We start from the raw sequence: 20025 nt of genomic DNA, 5'->3' as shown, positions 1-20025 counted from the left end.
GATGTTTCTCTGGACATCAGGTGCTGTCATTAACCGATTATCAAGTTCAATTTCAAACTGAACCGATAACTGTTTTTGATTCATTCAAGTATAGCCCAGACTATTTTTCCTTTTCAAAAGCAGTAGCAGTATAGCCTAAACAGAACATTGTAGTTTTACAAATGTACAGATAAGCGTTTTTATACATGTACAGCACAAAGGCCTACAACAATATTTACTTAAACCCCCTTTTTTTTGGCAGATTGTCAAATATTTGTAACCTAGCCTATAATAAATAATAATTATTAATAAAGCAAGTTATACTGCAATCAGGTGATGTGGTCCATCAACTCAATAGGCTTAATATTATTTTGTAGTGTGCTGTGCCGCGGTTTTCATATCTTGCAGTGTGTGCACATTTAAGATTTGAGGTAATAACATCTCCATGATGGTCAAAGAAATCGAACATTCTTTTCATCCCAAAGCAACTTAATCGGGCACTCTAGAGGCTAAAGAACTTAATTCTTATATTTGCTTAATTTTTGCAGCCTAGGGCTACACTCCTCACCATGTATTGTATCTTTTCTAAAACAAAGAGTAGTGTAAAAGGATGTTTATTACTAATAAAACTAAAACAAACAAATACAATTATATTTTAATTGAACACATCACATCGCATAATGAACAGTCTGTTTGTCAATTGCAGAGTGAAATGAGCTTAAGTTGTGGACATTTTCAATATAGATAACACATTACTTCATTTGCTTCAACAGTTGTAGAATCCCTCCCTCATCCCTTAAATTTGAAATACAAAAGCACAAGATAACACCACATTTTTGTTCAAAGCCAAAGTGGACATCCAGTAAAATAATCTATGTGGCATTTTGAGCTGAATCTTAAAATACATATTCTGAGCAGACCAGAGACTATTAATTGTGAAAAGTGACAATACAGTAAGTCCCATTTAGAGAAACCTATTTCACTTGTCAGATATATTGGTCTAAGCTTTCAACAGCATCTTGTTTTGAGTATGTTCTCCACTCAACTGGTATCTGACCCCACCCCTCAAACGTTTTATCATAGTATTTTTCCAGATCTTTCTGGAATCTGCACACAAACCACTTCCAGTAGGGCAGTTCAGAGAGATCAGGAGTGATGCTCCAGTCTGCATAAACTCCTCCTGCTGTTCTGTAATCTCTCCAGGGGAACCTATCATCTGAGTGATTGGGACGAAAATATCGATCACTTGCCACCGCTGATGTGCAGATGCTAATTGACAAGTTTGTTGTTTTACTGTAATGCCATCCATTCAGTCCAGTATTACGATGGAAAGCAACACTGTGATCTCCCGGATGGTCCTCCAAGGTGTTTGCGCAAATGGCTTTACAGAATGGACACTGAACCCAACAGCACTGACAGAAGTGATCAATCAGAAGCTCATCTGGCCTGAACTTATAGTCCAGCTTTACTGGAAATGTGTCTGTGTTGAATCTCCTGCTGATGTCTGACATTACAGCAGGAAGCTCTTGTCTGATCACATCTTCTAGGAGTCTGAAATCATCAACATCATCATGTTTGACTCCACTGAGGTCTTTTTCAGAGAAGATCAGCTGATCTGAGAGCTGCTGTGTGAAACTCTTCAACCACAAACCAACATCTCCACTGTTGACTTGAACATGTTCAGTAGATTGATGTGCTGCGTTCATGATCTTCTGCTGCAGGAGTTTAATGTTCTCCTTCATCTTGGGTAAAACACTGATGCTGAACTTATCTCTGATGTAGCGACTGACTTCATCTCTGATGAAACTCTTGAAGTGATCTTTGGGTTTATGAATGTAGGTCCTGTATTTTTTAAAGTCCTCCTCTTCTGCCAGTGTCTTCAGGATGTGTTTCTCCAGATTTGATCTGTTTCCATTCAGTGATTCACAGTTTGATCTCATTTCATCTGCTAAATCTCTGGCAATTTTCTTGTAGATGCTCTGCTCAAGGGGCTTCTTCAGTTTCTGACAGATGATCTCAGCAAAAATAGCAGCTGATGTTGCTCCATGACAGTATTTCTGGAAAATACTGTAGTACTCTTCTCTCTTCCTCTTGACATATATTTCAGGATCATTGGCTTCTTTAAACATTCTATGTTGGTCAATGATTTTATCGTGTGCTCTTTTACAGATGGAATAAACCAAGTCAACAAAGAATTCATTTTTAAACTCATATTTCAATGATGCTTCCTGATATTTTGTTATTCTTGTCTTAATGTAACCTATGAGTTGTTGAATGTAGCTGATGTTGTATCCCATTTTTGAAATGTTAAATAAGTCAATCATTTTCTCTGTTTCCAGAACAACATTATTCATTAATGACAGAATCTGGGCTTCATCAACAGGTGACAGAATTGGAGAATATCCAATTTTCTCTTTAAATGTTTGGTAAGCCTTTTTAACCCTATTTTTTGTGGATTTTCTGGAAACAACATATTCTGAATAATGTGAAATGGCAAAAATGTCTATGTTCTTGTTCCAGTGGTCTACAGGAATACTTTCATAAATGTCATTGAGGATCTTTCTTACATCTTTCATTATGTCTATGTCTTTGAGTGGAGGAGTGGCTGTGATGATCCTGTTCAAACTTTGTTCCCAAAACAAATCAAACTCACTGCTCAGTGTCTTATCATCATTTGCTTTTTCTTTAAGTTTTAAAGCCAGTTCTTTGCTCTTTTCATAGAGAGTGTTTTCATGATGTGTCCTCTGAGCATCAATCTTTTTCCTCATGTCTCTTTGCTGAAGAATGCAATTTACCTTCCTCTTTGTTTCTTTCACAATGTTCTCCTGAAGCTCTTTGATTTTGATTTCAAATGATGCTTTCCACTGAATCAGTATATTTGCATCACTGACTTTGTCAAAGAACTCAGACATGGATTTTTCTACCTCTTCTCTTGTCTTCTTCAGTTCTCGGTGTAGACCAGTTTCCTCAACCTCATGAATTGCTTCATTTTCTAATTTGTTGAGTAGTTTGTTCTCAATTTCCAGCATGGCACTTCTGAGACTCCAGGACCACTTGCTGTATTCAGTTTCCAGTTTCCTGTAGGCTGAAATCTCCAGAGAATTTCTGAAGCTGAAGACAAATCCTTCATTCAATAAAGCCTCCCAGAGATCTTTAATACGAACTGTTAGGTTAGTGAGCAACATTCCATCTGATTTTGAGGCACAAGTTATAATAGTTTCCTTTAGTTCTTGAATATTATCACAGTAATCTGGGTTTGGGGGAGCCATTGGCGGACTGCCCTCCCAGAGCTGAGCAAAATACTTCACATCATTCTCAACATCAAATCTAATGACGTCACTGAAACATTCTGCATCACAGACTTCCTCTTTTGCACCATGTTTTGTCATCTCATCCAGTTTTTCTTGCAGTCGTATCCTTCCCTCCATGTTTTTTTCTACAGCTGTGATGTCTGATACGTTCTGATGCACAAACACACAACTAGGATTTAGTCTGACCTTCTTCATTCTCAAGAAGGCCTGAACCACAATTTGAAGAATGTCCTGCATCTCAGATGAGTTTTCTCCAAAGATGTTGATCAGTGTCAGATTTGCAAGACCAACAACAAATGTGGCCAATTCATTGTCATGATGTCTTGTTGATCTTCCAGCCAGTTCTGGAGCATGAAGACCCTCAGTATCAACAACCAGAATATAGTCAAAGTTCATCTGTGTTTTCATCTCCTCAGACACTTTGACCAGCTGCATGAAAGCTCCTCTGGTGCACCTGCCAGCACTGACGGCAAACTGGAGTCCAAACATGGCGTTCAGCATGGTGGATTTCCCAGAGCTCTGAATCCCTAAAACTGACAGCACAAAGACTCTGGTCTGGTCTCCCAGTTTCTGGATGAGTTGATCAAGAACAGCAGAGATCCAGACCAGAGGAACATGAGCAGCATCTCCATCCATCAGCTCCAGTGGAAACCCAGAGATCATCATATCTGCTGCGAGACTCGGGAGAGAAGAGAAGTGAACCGGCAGGTCTTTCTTGTTCTCCTTCACAGATGAACATGATTCATAGATCTGGCCAATCTCTCTTGTGATGTGCTCCAGACCAAAGGCGGCAGCTTGAAGATCTGCAGAAATTGTCTGAAGTTCAGTTTCTTCAGCTTTGAGTTGTTCAGAGTTATTATTGTTCTCTTTCAATTTTAAGACCGTTGACCATTTTTTATTATAATTGCAATGTAGAGCATAAAGACCTTCTGCTGTATGTTCATCCAGGTAGATTCCAAGCCATTTAAGAAAAAAAACTTTCTGTTGTTCATTAGCTGAGTTCATTTCTGCAATAAAAAACTTCATAGATTCACTTATTTTGAATTCATGCTGCTGTTCACGGACTTTCAGCATTTCTGCTTTTTTTTTACTTATTTCCATCTCTATGTCTTCTCCTCGAGGTCGATGCATTTCTTTGTTCTTCTGACTCCACTGATGCCACAGTTTCCCCTGAAGAGGCAGAAATGATTCTTTGATTTCTGTCAGTTTTTTCTTCTCCAGTAAACTGATCATCTGCTGTGCTGCTGCTCTTCCTCTTCTGCAGTCTTCATCATCTTCCTCATCTACTCTGATGTCTGAATGTTTGGACACATCTTCAAGTCTGAAAGTGGAAGATGATTCTGAGAGACAATCATTTATAGCTCCTCTGAGTTCTTCAGATACTTCTGACTGATTTCTGTCTTTAAGACCAATTTTACATTTTCCTTTGCTTTTTTTACTTGCAAATTTATGTTCAGTAAAAAGACAAATCAGTGGCTTTTCTTCACTGAACATGTTTTGTATTCTTACTGCAATTCTGTCATTCTTGTTCAGTCCTGGCAGAAGAACCACATTGACTGAGGCCATCTCAGTGAGGATTTTCCACTGTTTCTCATGGTCTCCTGCATCTCCATGTAGATTACAGAAGGCCACACAGTCAGTGAATTTATCTGTGTTTTTCCCAGAAGGGCAGAACCAGGCAATCTCCACCACTCCATCCATCAGGACTCTAGATCTGCTGCTGCCTGGGCAGTTCCTGTGGAAGAACGTGTTGTGTTTGTCATTGATCAGACTGTTCATCAGCTGAGACTTGGATGAAGACACAGAGCCAAACCTGAAGAAAAACACCATTGGAGTTTGTGCCTTGTAGATCGGCTGGGTTTGACTGATGGTTTCATTGTTTGTGTTTCTCATCTTCCAGCTCTTGTTGATTTGTCTGAATGTCCAGAGAGGAAACTCAATCTGTTGTGTGACCAGATCAGGAACAAGCAGAGGCAGAGCGAACTGACACTGGGACAGTTTAGTGACCATCAGCTGCTTCAGGAAACCATCAGCACAATGAAACACAGCCATCTGAATATCCATCGGGTGAATTTGCTTAGATTCGCTTGTACTATTGTCTGAAATAGATATGTCTTTAAGAACATCATCATCAAAAAAATCACTCTCATCCTCAGGCGATTCACAGTTGTCTTCTGTTTGAGCTTGTTCATCGTTTTCCTTTGTTTTTATGTATCTTGCTCTGTAGTTCATCGTCAGTACTTTTTGTAGGAAAGACTGAATCAGCTCCTCTTCAGAATAAGACTCATTAGATTGTATTGGATGTTTCTTTATCTGAAGAACATCTGCAGCTCTCAGGTTATTGAGGTGCTTAAGTTCAATATGGAGTTTATGAAATAGATCATTCATTTTTTCGATTTTCTTTTTGTTGGTGTGAATCTAGATCAATCATCTGTAGATTCCATGTCCTTGTATGAGTTCCCTGATAAATAAAACATAAATCAATATAAATATATTATTTTAACAAACACAATTTATGCCATGATTTTAGTTTGACCTGATACAGCATCATTAAAAACAATGTAAATAAAACTTTTTGCACCTTTCATGTGGGTTATTCTCACAAAATCATTAAAGCAACACAGCACTTATGATTTGAAATATAAAAGTTAGTAATTTAGTAGTATGAAAAAAAACATAAGATTAAAGACAACACAGTTCTCTACGAAGCACAATGTGTAATTTTAAATAGAATTTATTTATTTTTAATCATTTTACTGCATTTTCTACTGAAATTCTCGATACCGAAACTTGTCCGTGTATGCCTGAATGTGTTATGTTGTAATTTAAACAAATTAGCATGAAAATTATTTTAGAATAAAAACACATTGTTCTTATAGATTATTTTACATGGCAACAAATAAATAAGAGAATATTCATATTTATTGATAATGAGAAAAAGCTGAAAAATATCTGTACGTGACGAATGTTCTCATCCTCCGCAACCATTTTAAAGTATTGTTTAAACACACATAAAGAGAGGCTGGAAAAATAAAGAAAACTGAAGAGCTGAATAAAAAGCAACAGGACGAGATGAAAAGCAATATGATAAAAGAAAGAAACAGCTAAACAGAATCATTGAAATGGTCTAAAATGCACTGGCATTGTTGGCATTTGGTAGGGGAGATTGGGGTAAAGTGAGACACTTTCTACATTTGCTCCCCCCTAAGCGAGCTTAAATTGTATATCAGTAAAATGTAAATATTTCTCGTCAATTCAGAATGTTTTCTAGCAATGGGATTTATCAGACTGTATTTAGGATAAAGGAAAGTGAAAATGTGATTGTTTTAAAAAAGTTGTCTTGTGTCTCACTTTACCCCAGCTTCGGGGTAAACTGAGACGGACCAGAAAAATCAAAGGGGTAAAGTGAACCAGCCGGGGGTAAACTGATCCACTTACTTTTTCCACATTAAAACTACCATAACAACGCATGTTGTAAGAGTCTGAATCCAGACAGCTAGCTTGACAACCACCCATTTTAGAACTAATGTCTGACTAGTCAATTATTGATTTGGGATTGGTCAATTAAGCACATTTGTTTTTCTAAACACTTAAAAGTAACTCTGAACAAAATCAAATATAACAATCTAATTAAAGCTATTTGAATTGACATTCTAATGACAGATAGGACCAGTTAGATTTGAATACAATCTAGGGGTCAGAACACAGGGCCCTTAGAGCCAGCTATAGTATATGGGGGTCAGAGAAAAGGACAACCTAAGATGTTTTGACATGCCTTGACATTTGTGCTTATTTCAGCTACTTATTACATAGTATTGGCCAACATGTATTTTATTTGTTTTCAGCACAAACGTTGCTACTAAAATCTGTGAGAAATATTGATGTACATGCTTGCGTTTCTTAGAAAGAAAAAAAATGTATGTGTGGTTAGTAGGTTTTGGAGAAAAAAAATGTCGCTGAAATAACAATTTGTTAAGTTTGTTTTGGCTCATCTCAGCTCTATGCGTGAATGACATTGGTCATGAATAACTCACACCTTGAGAAACAAAAGACACTCCCCCACTCATAAATCAAGGGCATTGTAAAGCAATGTACAGCTAGCTCAAACAAAATGCTTGTTGTATTACTTGCTGTATGACCATGTAAACAGTCTGGGTAAACAATATACAGTGCTCAGCATATATAAGTACACACTTCACAAATCTATCTTAAATTCATATTTTTATTAGGTAGCTGTACAATATTATATTTGTGCGTATACATTAGATTAGTCAGTACTGAAGCCAAATCTGGAGCTTATCTAACAAAATAACTTACGATAATGGTCCTAAAACTAGTACAGCCAAATTTAAATGTTATAAAAAAATATTAAATACACATTTAAAAAAAGAGGAAAAATCAAGAGAAGCAAAAAAACTGAAAAATTAAGTTGAAATTTTGTAGGTTGCAATTTTTTAGCAATATTTAACTTGAATTTAATTGTATTTCAATTATATATCTTTCAATTTGTGTATCTTTTAATTTATGAATTTGTTGGGTGACTAAAATATTATTTTAATAAATATATCAGTTTAATAAATCTGTTTTGTTTAAATGCACTAAAATACATTGCCTATATTCACTAAGAAATGGATAGAAATATTCATTTTCAAAATGAGCTGTACTCGATTATGCTGAGCAATGTATGTGCACTTATTCAGCATGCACAACAAATATAAACACTCTCAGACCCCAGAGGTTTAACAAAGCCTGCTCTTTACCAAGCCAAAAAGCTAAATACAACAATAATTATAAAATCTTAATTTACTTTGGCGTATTCCCTGCTGTATCAGGGGTCACCACAGTGACCACATCAATCACTCTGAAATATGTATTAATAATAATAATAATAATACACAAACTGAATGCTCCTTATGCAGAGATCGAAAAAATATAAACATATGACATATAACTAGACATAATATGAAAAAAATAATATGAAAGAAAAATTGACAGTTTTGTTATAGTATGCACAAGAGTCAAATTTAATTTTGCATCTTTAACTATAAGCAGGCTGAATGTACCTCGGTAATGTTCAAATACCCATGGATGTAAAAAAACTATTATTCATTAATAATTTATTTATATGTGAGCTCTACATAAAAAAGTATAGCCTACTTAAAACATGGTTCTGACAGCTTCAGTAGACAAAACGGTACATGGAACAAGGGTGTGTGGCCAAGAGCAGTTGGAATGGAGTGAAGCTGGTCAGGTGAGTGATAATGAGCATCACCCATTTGCTCACCAGTCTCGAGTCTCAAGGAGGAGTGAAAGCATTAAAGGAGAAGTGACAACAGAAGAAGACAATACAGGACCAGGCCTGGGGCCCGTTTCAGAAAGGAGGTTAAGTGAAAACTCAGAGTATGTTAACCCTGAAATGAGAGAAACTCTGAGTTTTCCGTTTCAAAATGGCAGGTTTGTTAAACTGGAGACAGCAGGGTAAGTCAAGCCTGTTTCTGAAACAGAGGTAACTTTAACTCAGAGTCAGTTACTGTGGTCACTTACTCTGTGAACCTAACCTGGTCAGGAGCAGGATTTATTCTCTAAACTCAGAGTTTCTGTTGGTCTCCTCCCCTTTTTTAAAGTGGTATTTCTTGTCTTAACCTTACGATTCCACCCACCTAATTTAATGCTCATTTTGGAGATGCGCATGGAAATGTCATGATGCACATAACTTTTGAAAATACTCATGAAAAACATATGCACTTAACTGAGTAGGATAAACTACTTATTCGATAAGAAAAGATGTGCATAAACTGCGATGGAAACACTTTTACTGAACAAATTCCAGAATGTATTTAAAAAAGAGATCGTCTTAAGATTGTGATAAGAGATCATGTAATGATGAAAATGTGTGTGAATGGACAAACCAGCAGGCTGAGCACACTGTAAAACATCTGAAATGTTGATTTGGTCATTCTAAAATGCCTGAACCGTTTGAGTATTCATGTTATTATATTATTAATGACCTCCAGAGTGTCTGGAGCGGGTCAAGAGCATCTGTTCTCCACGTCTCAAACGCCACTGCGTGTTCATTGTGTGTCAGCATTGTCTTCTGAGGCGCAAATACATTTATAAAGTAAAGAAAAGATTGGCGCAGCTTCTTCTACTGCAGTAAATTGTTTTTACTGTTGATATTTGGCGCCTGTTTAATCAGGAAGTGATGATTTTGTTCTCTTTGATTCATTGGATGGAAACGCTGCTTTATTCGCACGTCTTTTATGCGATATTCCAGTTTTGCACATAAATTTAATTAATATATTTGGATGGAAACAGCTATTGCCTACATTTCAGTCACACAAAGAACAAAGTCACGGCCGAGAATGGCTTGTCCTTCTTAAATAAATTATCTTAAATTCACTGTCCTTCAACATGTACTTTAACTAGATTAATGGGATTATTATTTGTTGTAAAAACTATTTTTTAGTGCTGCTTACATTCTAAATGTCATATCAAACTCTACCACTTGATCAATAATAAAGGCAGACACACAAGTCCACTTTTAAATCTATTAAAACTGTGTGTTTAAAAGTGGGAACTTTAAATTAAACATTTCCACTAAACATTGAGTTAAGGTTATCTGCATTATGTCAAATGTGTTGTAGAAACTACGCAGTAGCCTATTTTATGTAATTTAAAGCAATTACATTTTAGATAACTTCAAAATTACAGCCAATTCCCCACTTTTTCCAAGTGAAAATTTAATAAACATTACTCACACATAACATTACTTATTTTATTATACTTAAATATTTAAATTATTTAAATGTAAAATTACACATTAACTTGAGCACCTATTTTTTCATACGCTAACTGTCTCTGTTTCACTGATGCAGTGGTGTTGCTTTTTTAAATATATGGTCATATTTGCTATAACTTTGCATGAGCACATCAAGTTCAGCTGGAGAAAGAAATGCTGATCTCTTTTTTTAAGATGTTGCCATGGTCACTCGTAATGTCTGTGCTCTATTGATAATGCCTTTATATAGTCGCAGTGTGCGCACTTAACTCTGAGTTAGTCTACTCAAAGTTGATTGACTTAACTCAGATCAGCTATTCTGAAACTGAAAACTCAAGAGTTTTTAATCTCTCGGTAAATCAACTCAGAGTTCAAGTTTAAACTCAGAGTTGGTTGAACCTCCTTACTGAAACAGGCCCCATGTTTGCTTTCAGTTCAGACTAAGTTCAGTGGCCAGTTTGTTTTATGTTTATTTATTAGGGGTGTAACGGATTACAACCCACAGTTCAGAACGCACGTGTCCTGCAGATTAATAACTTTTTTGAACTTGTAGGTTAATCCCACATTTATTGCCTCTTGCATCATTCAAATCACATGTATGAAAGCATTTTGGCTTCCCTGTAAAATATAATGTAATGTGTATTTATATAGCGCATTTATTGTGTATGGCCATACACCCAAAATGCTTCACAATCATGAGGAGGGTTCTCGCCACACCACCACCAGTGTGCAGCATCCACTTGGATGATGCAACAGCAGCCACAGGACAATGGCGCCAGTGTGCGTGTGTGTGTGTGGACTACCCTGTTGAAAAACGCTGCAAAAAGTCTTACATGATGGTAATAATTCGATTAAGGTGTTTACATGTCTGAACTGCACTTCAATAATGAGACTAAAATCGGCATACTCTACACGTCTTAATTCGATTTCTCTTTAGTTCGATTAGGACCTTAATCTGATTAAATTAATCAAAAGTAGCTGTTTACATAGTTAACTCTTAATCAGAGTATTGTATTATATCAAATTATTGGTGTCCATGTAAACATAGTCACTGAGTTGGCAGCATCAGCATGCACAGCTATCGCTACTCTCAATCAATTTTGAATAAAAGGGCAGCACGTGCCAAGCTGAGCATCCTTTTCTAGCTGTAAGACTTTCACATGCAACAGCTAAGGGGCAGTCATTGTGGCGAAGGAACATAGTATTTCAATTCCCCCCCTCGGGGAACGAGGGTTACTTTGGTAACCGGAGCGTTCCCCTTCTGGAGGGAAACACCTGATGCCCAAGCGGCGAGACCTGGTGGCAAGAAGAAATATGGACTAGCCCTGGGAAGGGAGAGTACACATATAAAAAAGATGGTTAGCGGTGAGGGAAAACACGGGTCTGCCTGAAAGGGGGGACTGCATCGTGGCTGATAATGCATATGGGATCGCCAGCGGGGATCGCGCATAGCGGGTACCTATATCCAGAACTGACCAGCGGGCATGCCAACAACGTAATGGGCCAACACTTGATTCATCCGCTGAGTCTGCTGGGGGCCTCAGAGGAATCTCTGCAGGGTTTGCCAAGCGGGGAACTAAACTATCAAAGCGAGAGAGCGCACGTATCTCTGTGTTTGAGAGAAAGGCACAGCATTTTACAACACTTAACTGAATTTCTCAATCACGGGGTTTCACAGCACACAAGATTGAAAAATCTCGCAAATGTATTAGGTGTTGGACAGCCCGCAGCTCTATAATGTCTGTTAGAAAGGCGGCGCGTGCTAACGCCCAAAAGGATGGGCGCTCCGAGTGGAGTGTGATGAGGTGATGCTTTCCCAGCGAGCCAAGCTGGGATGATCGTAGCGCCAACCCCATAAAGCGGAGTGGACAGCCTTAGCTCCAGCCAACTGAAGTAAGCTACACACTGATCTGGCATGTTCGGGGTCCTCCTTGTGGAAAAAAACGCACAGCGAATAGACTCCACTTCAGGGCATAGGCATGCCTCATAGAGGGTGTTCTAGCCTGAGTGACGGTGTTAACCACCTAAACAGTAGGTCACCTAAGTCCTTCGCACTCCATCAATGGACCATACATGAGGCATAGAGACAGAGAGCCTGAAGGGGAGGACTTGTACTGCCAAGCTTGATCTTTAAACGCAGACCACAGATGGTGGCGTGGAAGAATGGAGACATGAAGTATGTGTCCTTCAGGTCTATTGCTGCAGACCAATCCCAAGGACGAATGCACCAGGGGATGCGCTTTTGCGCAAGCAGTTTGAACGGCAGCTTGTGAAGACAGCGGTTCAAAATGCGCAGATCTAGAATTGGCCGTAGCCCACCGCTCTTTTGGGTACAATGAAGTACAGGCTGTAAAACTCACTCTTAATCTCGGCTGGAGGGACCGGTTAGATTACATTCTTCGCCAGGAGGACAACAAACTTCTCTCGCAAGACAGGGGTGGGCACAGGGCTGAACCTGGTGAGATACACAACCGTGAACTTGGAAGGCCGTTTCACGAATTGATTCGCGCATCCGAGTCTGATTGTGCGTATGAGCCACCACAAAGGGCTGGCCCAGGCTAACCAGGCAGGCAGAGCCCTCGCTAAAGGCTTCATCGCTACGATTGCTGACGTACCAGCAGTAGGGCAGCCCGGAATGGGAGGGCTGATGTGGGGTGTGCTGGGGTCCCGCAGAAGAGCATAAGGCAAGAGACTCACTCTCACCTCGCACCCAGGCTCCGGAGGAGGGGCTGGAAGTGTAAGATAAGGAAGATCGTTCTCCCACACCTCGCGAGCCACTGGCGAAGTGCACCGATCCTGCTAGCTGGAAGGCATAGCATCCCAGACTGGCAGTGTTCGGGCTGTCACATCTTGGGAAGGGAAAAATGCTCTTTCTTTGAGGTTTGATGGCTGGTTGCCTGCGAGGTGCTCGCGCTGCCACTTGGCCGGAGGCATTCCCAGGGTACAGGCAGTGGACTTGTAATCCGTAGAGCACAATCAGGTACGGTGTGGGGCTCGTATAACAAGCCTGGGTCGGAACCACCCTCGTGCAGCTGGGCCAGAGCCTGCGCATGGAAGCACTGGTAGGTGGCCATAGCGTGTAGAGTGGAATCAGCCTGGCCTGGGGCTGTGTGGGCTCTGGCTCCGCGGGAGGCAGATAACCAACACGCCTTGGACGGGAGACGAGGCTGACTCCACCAGGAAAAGACACCTGGGGAATCAACTCGTACCCCCTGGCTGTTCCACCATCAAGGGTAGTGAGGGCAGAGGCACACGCAGATCGGGGAGAGAAAGGTGCCCTCCAAGACTGCGTGAGCCTACTGTGCACTTCCGGGAAAAAAGGGATGGGAGGCTAGAAGGTCCTGCGGAGCGGGAGACAACTGGGGTGAGTGGCCCTTTTGCAAGAGCGAGCCACGATCTTAACTGCACAACAGACATACCACCGCAGTGATGGCATGCACTGCCCGTGAGCACCACATAACCTTGCTGGACCCCCAGACATGAAATGCAGTGCTCGTGGCCATCATGCGAGGACAGGAAACCACCGCATACACACCGCTCTTTTAGGAAATTCGCAACAGTAGAAACCGCTCTGGAGGACCGGACCCAAAGAACATCAGGCAAGGGAGAAACCCAGCTCGACCGTCTGCCACTATGCAACACAAACTCTGGACCAAGAGAAGCAGCCCGCTTTCTCATTCTCTCTGTAGATACAGCTGTAGGAACCCTCAGACTCTCTCAGAAGCTTCGTGAAAGGATCTGAAGCGAAAAGGATGCTCAGCTTGGCAAATGCTGCGCTTTTATTCCAAATTGATTGTAAGTAGCGACAGCTGTGCACGCTGACGCTGCCAACTCACTGGCATTTCATTGGTCTGTTTAAATACTCTTTCAGATGTTTGGATTCTGACGAAATCCCCATAGTGGAAGTTCTCATATAGCATTAAAGTTCCCCTCCCGAAGGGGAACTTGTCTTCTTGTGTGACGTACAGGTGTCACATTGGTGGACATTATCTGTCACAACAAAGGACATTTCAGCCTTTGAGCATTTAATAGTCTTTAATAATAGCTAACTTGCTTTTAGCAGTTGACAAAAACATTTGCTTAATATTCCATTGTTATGTAGATTAACATACAGTTTTTATAAAAAAAATAATAATTATGAGTCGGCACCAATAGCCTAGTACTTAGTGCATTGGCACATATAGCACTGAGGTGCTCACGCCGACCCAAATTTGATTCCCAGCTTGAGGTCCTTTGCCAATCCTTCCTGTCTCCGCTCACTACTGTCCTATCAATACTTGGTTGGACGGTTCAGTGTTGGACTCAGAAATTGAAATTGCGAATTATAGTTTGATAAGAAGAGACCGAAATCGTAAAGGTGGTGGCGTATGTGTTTATATAAGATCTGATTTGTCTTTTAATGTTAGAAATGATATGAATAATGCATCCATTGAAGCTGTGTGGGTGGATGTTTTATTACCAAAGAGTAAACCTATTTCAATTGGAAACTTGTATCGGCCACCAGATCAAAGTACATTTTATGAATTGTTGGAAGGAATTTTAAATGATTTTGTGAAACCACATGGAACGGAAATTATAATATGTGGAGATTTAAACACTGATATGTTAAATATGGACACTGTGTTATACAAGGCTTTTAAACATTTTTCCGATTTTTTGGGATTGAAGCAAATTATTAAGGTACCAACTAGAATTACTCCCAAGTCGCAGTCGATTATTGATTTGATTCTGACATCTGATTCAGCTAAGATAAGTTGTAGTGGTGTAATTGAGTGTAGTATGAGTGATCATTTTTAGTATATTTATGTAGAAAAGTGCAAAAGGCAAAATTTATGGGCCATAATACTGTTTTAGTGAGGTCAATGAAGAATTACAGTCCTAATTTATTTTGTGATATATTGGATAAAGTTGATTGGTCTAGGGCAGGGGTGGGCAAACTCAGTCCTAGAGGGCCGGTGTCCTGCACAGTTTAGCTCCAACTCTAATCAAACACACCTGCTTATAGATTTCTAGTGATCTTGAAGACACTGATTAGCATGTTCAGGTGTGTTTGATTAGTGTTGAAGCTAAACTGTGCAGGACACCGGCCCTCCAGGACCGAGTTTGCCCACCCCTGGTCTAGGGTATGGGGATCTAAGGATGTGGATGCAGCTTGGGATTGTTTTAAGGATCTGTTCAGTAAGGCTTTGAATAAAATAGCGCCAAATAAAAAAATAAGAGTTAAACAAAGATCAGACCCTTGGATTACAGATGAAATATTACAACTGTTAAAGATACGAGATGATAGTTTTGCAAAGTTTAGGAAGGATAGTGAGTGTAGCAGTTATGAGTTTCATAAAATAAAGAGAAATGAGGTTAGGAACAAAATAAGAGAAGCAAAAAGGGTTTATTTTAAGGATAAAATAAATGAAAATAAATTCGAACCAAAAAAACTTTGGGGTGTATTGAGAAATCTAGGTTATTCAAATGCTAAAAGTAAGAAATCATCTAGAATTAACTTAAAGGTAGAAGACAAATTATTAGTTAATCCAAAGGATATTGCTGAATCTTTTAATCAGTATTTTATATTGTTAGCAAAAAAATTATGTGGTCAGCTTCCAGGGCAACCAGCTATTTACAATGAAGATAGAGTGATTTCTTTTTATAGACAATGGGATATTTATCCGGATTCTTTTAGTTTGAGACAGGTTACAGAAAGTGAAGTTTTAAAAATTAATAGTGAGTTAAAACTAAATAAGGCTCCTGGAATTGATAATATTCCTGCAAGATTTTTTAAAGACTCTGTTAAAGTGATTGCCCCCTTGGTATCACATATTTTAAATTTATCTATTGAACAAGGGAAAATACCATGTGATTTTAAAAGTTATACCATTATATAAAAAAGGATGCAAGTTAGATATGATTAATTACAGACCTGTTTCAATCTTGAGAGGGGGGGGGGGGTGTCTAAAATTCTGGAAAAAATTGTACATGAACAGATAGTCAGCTATATTAGTAAAAAACATATTTTGTATGAGTTACAGTCAGGCTTTAGAGCATTACATTCCACCGAGACATGCATATTACATATGACTGATAAAATACGGAGAGCTGTAGATGGCGGCAAATATTGTGGAATGGTGCTGCTTGACCTTCAGAAGGCTTTTGACACTGTAGACCATCAAATTTTATTATATAAATTAAAGGCAATTGGGTTTGATAAAGCGTCTCTAAAGTGGATTCAGTCCTATCTGCATGATAGGAGCCAGAGAGTTGACATAAAGGGTATATTATCTACTCCCTTATCAATCAATTGTGGAGTTCCTCAAGGAAGTATTTTAGGTCCTTTATTTTTTCTTTTATATATTAATGATTTAAAAATAGCATGTTCAGAGGAGCTCTATCTCTATGCTGATGATGCCGCAATTTTAGTATCTCATCAAGACAAAAGGGCCCTGGAAGAAATCATGAGTTCCCAGTTAAAAGGTGTGTATAACTGGTTTTTAGACAATAAACTTTCTTTACACATCGGTAAGACAGAAGCTATTTTATTTGCTTCAAGAGTGAAATTAAAGCAAGATGATAGTTTTGTAGTTAGGATTAATGAATTGAAAATAGAGTGGAAAAATGTTGTAAATTATTTGGGATGTTTAATAGATAATAAATTATCAGGTGATGCTATGGCAAGAAAGGTTTTTACGAAGATATGTGGAAAAATTAGGTTTTTAGCAAGGCAAGCTGATCTGTTGGATGTTCATTCTTTAAAATTGATGTCAGGAGCTTTAATTCAACCCCATTTTGATTATGCTACCTTTTTTTGGTATAGTAGCTGCTCACAGATTATGAAGGAAAAATTGCAAAAGGTACAAAATAAATTAGTACGAATCATTTTACAAACTCATCCTGGAGCACATTTGCACAAGGAGTCTTTTAAAAAATTAGGCATGTTAACTGTTAGTAAGAGAGTATGCTTTTTAAAACTGGGAATGGTACGTAAAATGTTTAATAATGTGGTTCCTAGTTATTTGGTGAACTATTTTCAAATGGTGAGGCAACAGCATTTATATAGTACTAGGAGTTGGGATTTTAATATTTGTTTATTTAAATTTAGAAGTCCAGTGGGGGAAAATATGTTTTTATATACAAGTGCAATCATGTGGAACAAATTACCAAAATCGATCAAGGAAATAAAAGATTTAAGGAGGTTCAAAAAAGTAATCAACAGATGGTTGTATGATGAGGATAATTAGTTTGCATGGTGGACGAGGATGTTTTTATTTTATATGTTACTGGATTGTGTATAGGGTTGTGGCTGGAAGGCCACTTGCTGCGTGGGACGTATGTTGGATAAGTTGATGGTTCTTTCCGCTGTGGCGATCCCTGATTGATAGAGGGACTAAGCCAAAAAGAAAAATGAATGAATGAAGGACTGTATTTGTGAATTATTTTGGTCCCGTTTTAAAAATGTATGAGGTACTGTCTGTTTTATGCATCATCTGTATTTTGAAGCCATACTTTGTTTTATTTAACAACGGGGACCACAATGGAAACAAGCCCAGGGCTTTATTGTGCTTTTATCCTCGACAGTTTTTATTTCAAAATGTATGGGATACTTGTACAGCTTGTCTAAAATCTGTCAAATAAAATTCAATTCAATTCAATAAAGGTGAAATGCTCAAAAAAATGTGTTCTAACTTTTTTTTAATGATAACTACATGCAATACAATTTACGTTTATGTCTTAGGCTTCACAGGTAGCTTCAGTAACAGGATTTTCTTTAAATATAAAAATGTAAATGTAAATAAACATTTACTTGATATTTAACACAGACATACAAAGGATTTACTGAGTTCATGATACAGATTTGTCCCCAAATTATGCTTACTCAAGTACACACACAATACAATACTGATGCTTTATTAAAGTAAAATGAGTAAAATGTCAAACCTGAGTATGAAAGTCTTCTCTGTGTCTTTGATCAGTTCAGTAATAAAATGTAAATGTCAGTTCTCAGTCAAATCTGTCTATTTATAGGGCAATAGAAATGTTCTGCCTTCCCCAAAATCACCTGACATGGCAGTAGAAAGTGAAACTGTTTTGTAGTGATGCCTATCTTCTGAGTCATTTTAGGTGGTTTCTGAGTTTTATGGTATTTATCGGAAATCAGTTGCCTTTTACAGCTTTTCAGTTCAGCATGTCCTTGAACATTTGGACATTAATAAGCTTTCATGTGAGGTTAAAAATCAAGCACAAAGAAGTTGCAACTTGCAAGAACATTCAGAGCATTTTATAAATTACATTTTATAAGTAAAGCTAATAAATATACAGCTACTTGTGTAAGGGTCCATCTATTTTTCCTATGACGGAACTAACAGCATGGGTGAAGGTTAAAAGCCTTTTAGCACATGTGAAAAGAAATATTTTTATTCGTTAAAATTTGTTTTAATTTGTTTCCAATTTTAATCCGACTCCAATTTATAATCATTTAAATTTAGATTCATCCAATTCAAGCTGATTACTTCATAGTTCATGATTAGGTCTAATTTAGATTGATTAACCTAATAAATCCTTATTCTCAGTTAATGGTTCATCGTTTACCCGAAGTTGCTTTGAGTCAGTATGCTGGCCAGTTCCATCTGCTCACGGACACATCCTCGCCAGTTCTGATTCTTAGATAGAGGATGCAACTGAAAACAAATTTCCTTTAAGTAATATTAGGCCATCCCCATGCTTGCACATACTTAAAGAAAGTTTGATTTAGCTTAGTCAGAGAATATAACTGGAAGCTAATTTCCTTAAAGTAACAATAGGCCGCCCCATGCTTGCACATACTTAAAGAAAGTTTGATTCAGCCCCTAGATTATATTATACTAAGTCAGTGATTGTCAGAAATCACCAGGTCTCTAATGCTGTGCCCATGCTCCATCCATTGAGCCTGAATGTATGACTAATCCTGTCGTAGGCTGCGGAAACATCAGCCTAAACAATCTACTAGATTTAAAAGATTTCAGGAGATATTAGAGTTAAACAAGAATTTTACATTTATTTGTCAGGCAAAGATTTTCCATTCCAATTCACATAACTAAACAAAATAAGCCAATCAAGATTGTACAACATACATTACTCAAAGATACATTTAGGAGTTAGAGATTAATACCTGACCATGTAGAAATTAGGGTTGGGTATCGTTTGGGTTTTTTCGATACCGGTGCAAAATCAATACTTTTAAAGCGATACCGGTGCCAAAACGATGCCTGAACCGATACTTTTTAGCCAACAATGATGGTGGATGACTCTAGAAAAATCTTTTATTTGACAAAATCTTTTAAAAAAATCATTTTATTAGAACAATATAATTAAAGTTTAAAGTAAACATCAACTCATATTTTATATATTTGAATTACATTAATATATTCCCTTTGATCATTTGTTGGTTAGCATGAATTTAAGATTTGTATTATGAAATTACATTAGCTTACTACTAACCTGTGGAAAGGCTGTCATCAAAATACTGAACTCCTTTTTAGTTCAGGGGCCACTTTTGGAGAGCACATTTTACCATATCTCACAAAATACTTAAATTATTCGAAGTCATTTTTTCGTGCATCACTCTGCAGTCTTCATAAACAAGATAATTAAATAACTTAAACTCAAAATAATCTTCCTTGTTATTTTATTTGACAAGTAACTTTGTACTGGTGTAGGATAACACATTTCTAACATTCAGGTACATCAAGGCACATTGTTGCACCTGTAAACTTTAACAGACAGGCCTAGAAGTCAATTTATTTTTCCCTCCTATTCATTTCAAATAATGTTTCTGAACATTTTCACAGTGTTTTCTAAAAAAATAATTATTCTGGAGTCATAAGTGCTATTTCTTATTATTTATTTTGTGAATAAAAGCAGTTTTTAATTTAAATAAAAATAAGGTCAGTATTATTAGCCTCCTTTATATTTACTGTATATTTTTGATAT

General features: G+C 37.8%; 1 protein-coding gene across 1 annotated transcript; it reads right to left on the bottom strand.

Annotated features, from left to right (window-relative positions):
* Positions 1 to 617: 617 nt before the first annotated feature.
* Positions 618 to 18034, bottom strand: LOC130220734 (interferon-induced very large GTPase 1-like). The gene is made up of 2 exons (XM_056452961.1): positions 17995 to 18034; positions 618 to 5751 (listed from the first exon to the last, which is right to left on the bottom strand). The coding sequence occupies exon 2, from the start codon at positions 5676 to 5678 to the stop codon at positions 966 to 968; it is 4713 nt and encodes a 1570-aa protein (XP_056308936.1). The 5' UTR covers positions 5679 to 5751; positions 17995 to 18034; the 3' UTR covers positions 618 to 965.
* Positions 18035 to 20025: the final 1991 nt, after the last annotated feature.

The sequence above is a fragment of the Danio aesculapii genome, chromosome 3, assembly GCF_903798145.1.
Source record: "Danio aesculapii chromosome 3, fDanAes4.1, whole genome shotgun sequence".
NCBI lineage: Eukaryota > Metazoa > Chordata > Actinopteri > Cypriniformes > Danionidae > Danio > Danio aesculapii.
The sequence above is the reverse complement of the archived record's forward strand: the minus strand, read 5'-3'. Positions and strand labels throughout refer to the sequence as shown.

Bases quoted from the DNA above. Each gene is read 5' to 3' on its own strand.
- LOC130220734 (XM_056452961.1), bottom strand. From the start codon at position 5,678: ATGAATGATCTATTTCATAAACTCCATATTGAACTTAAGCACCTCAAT.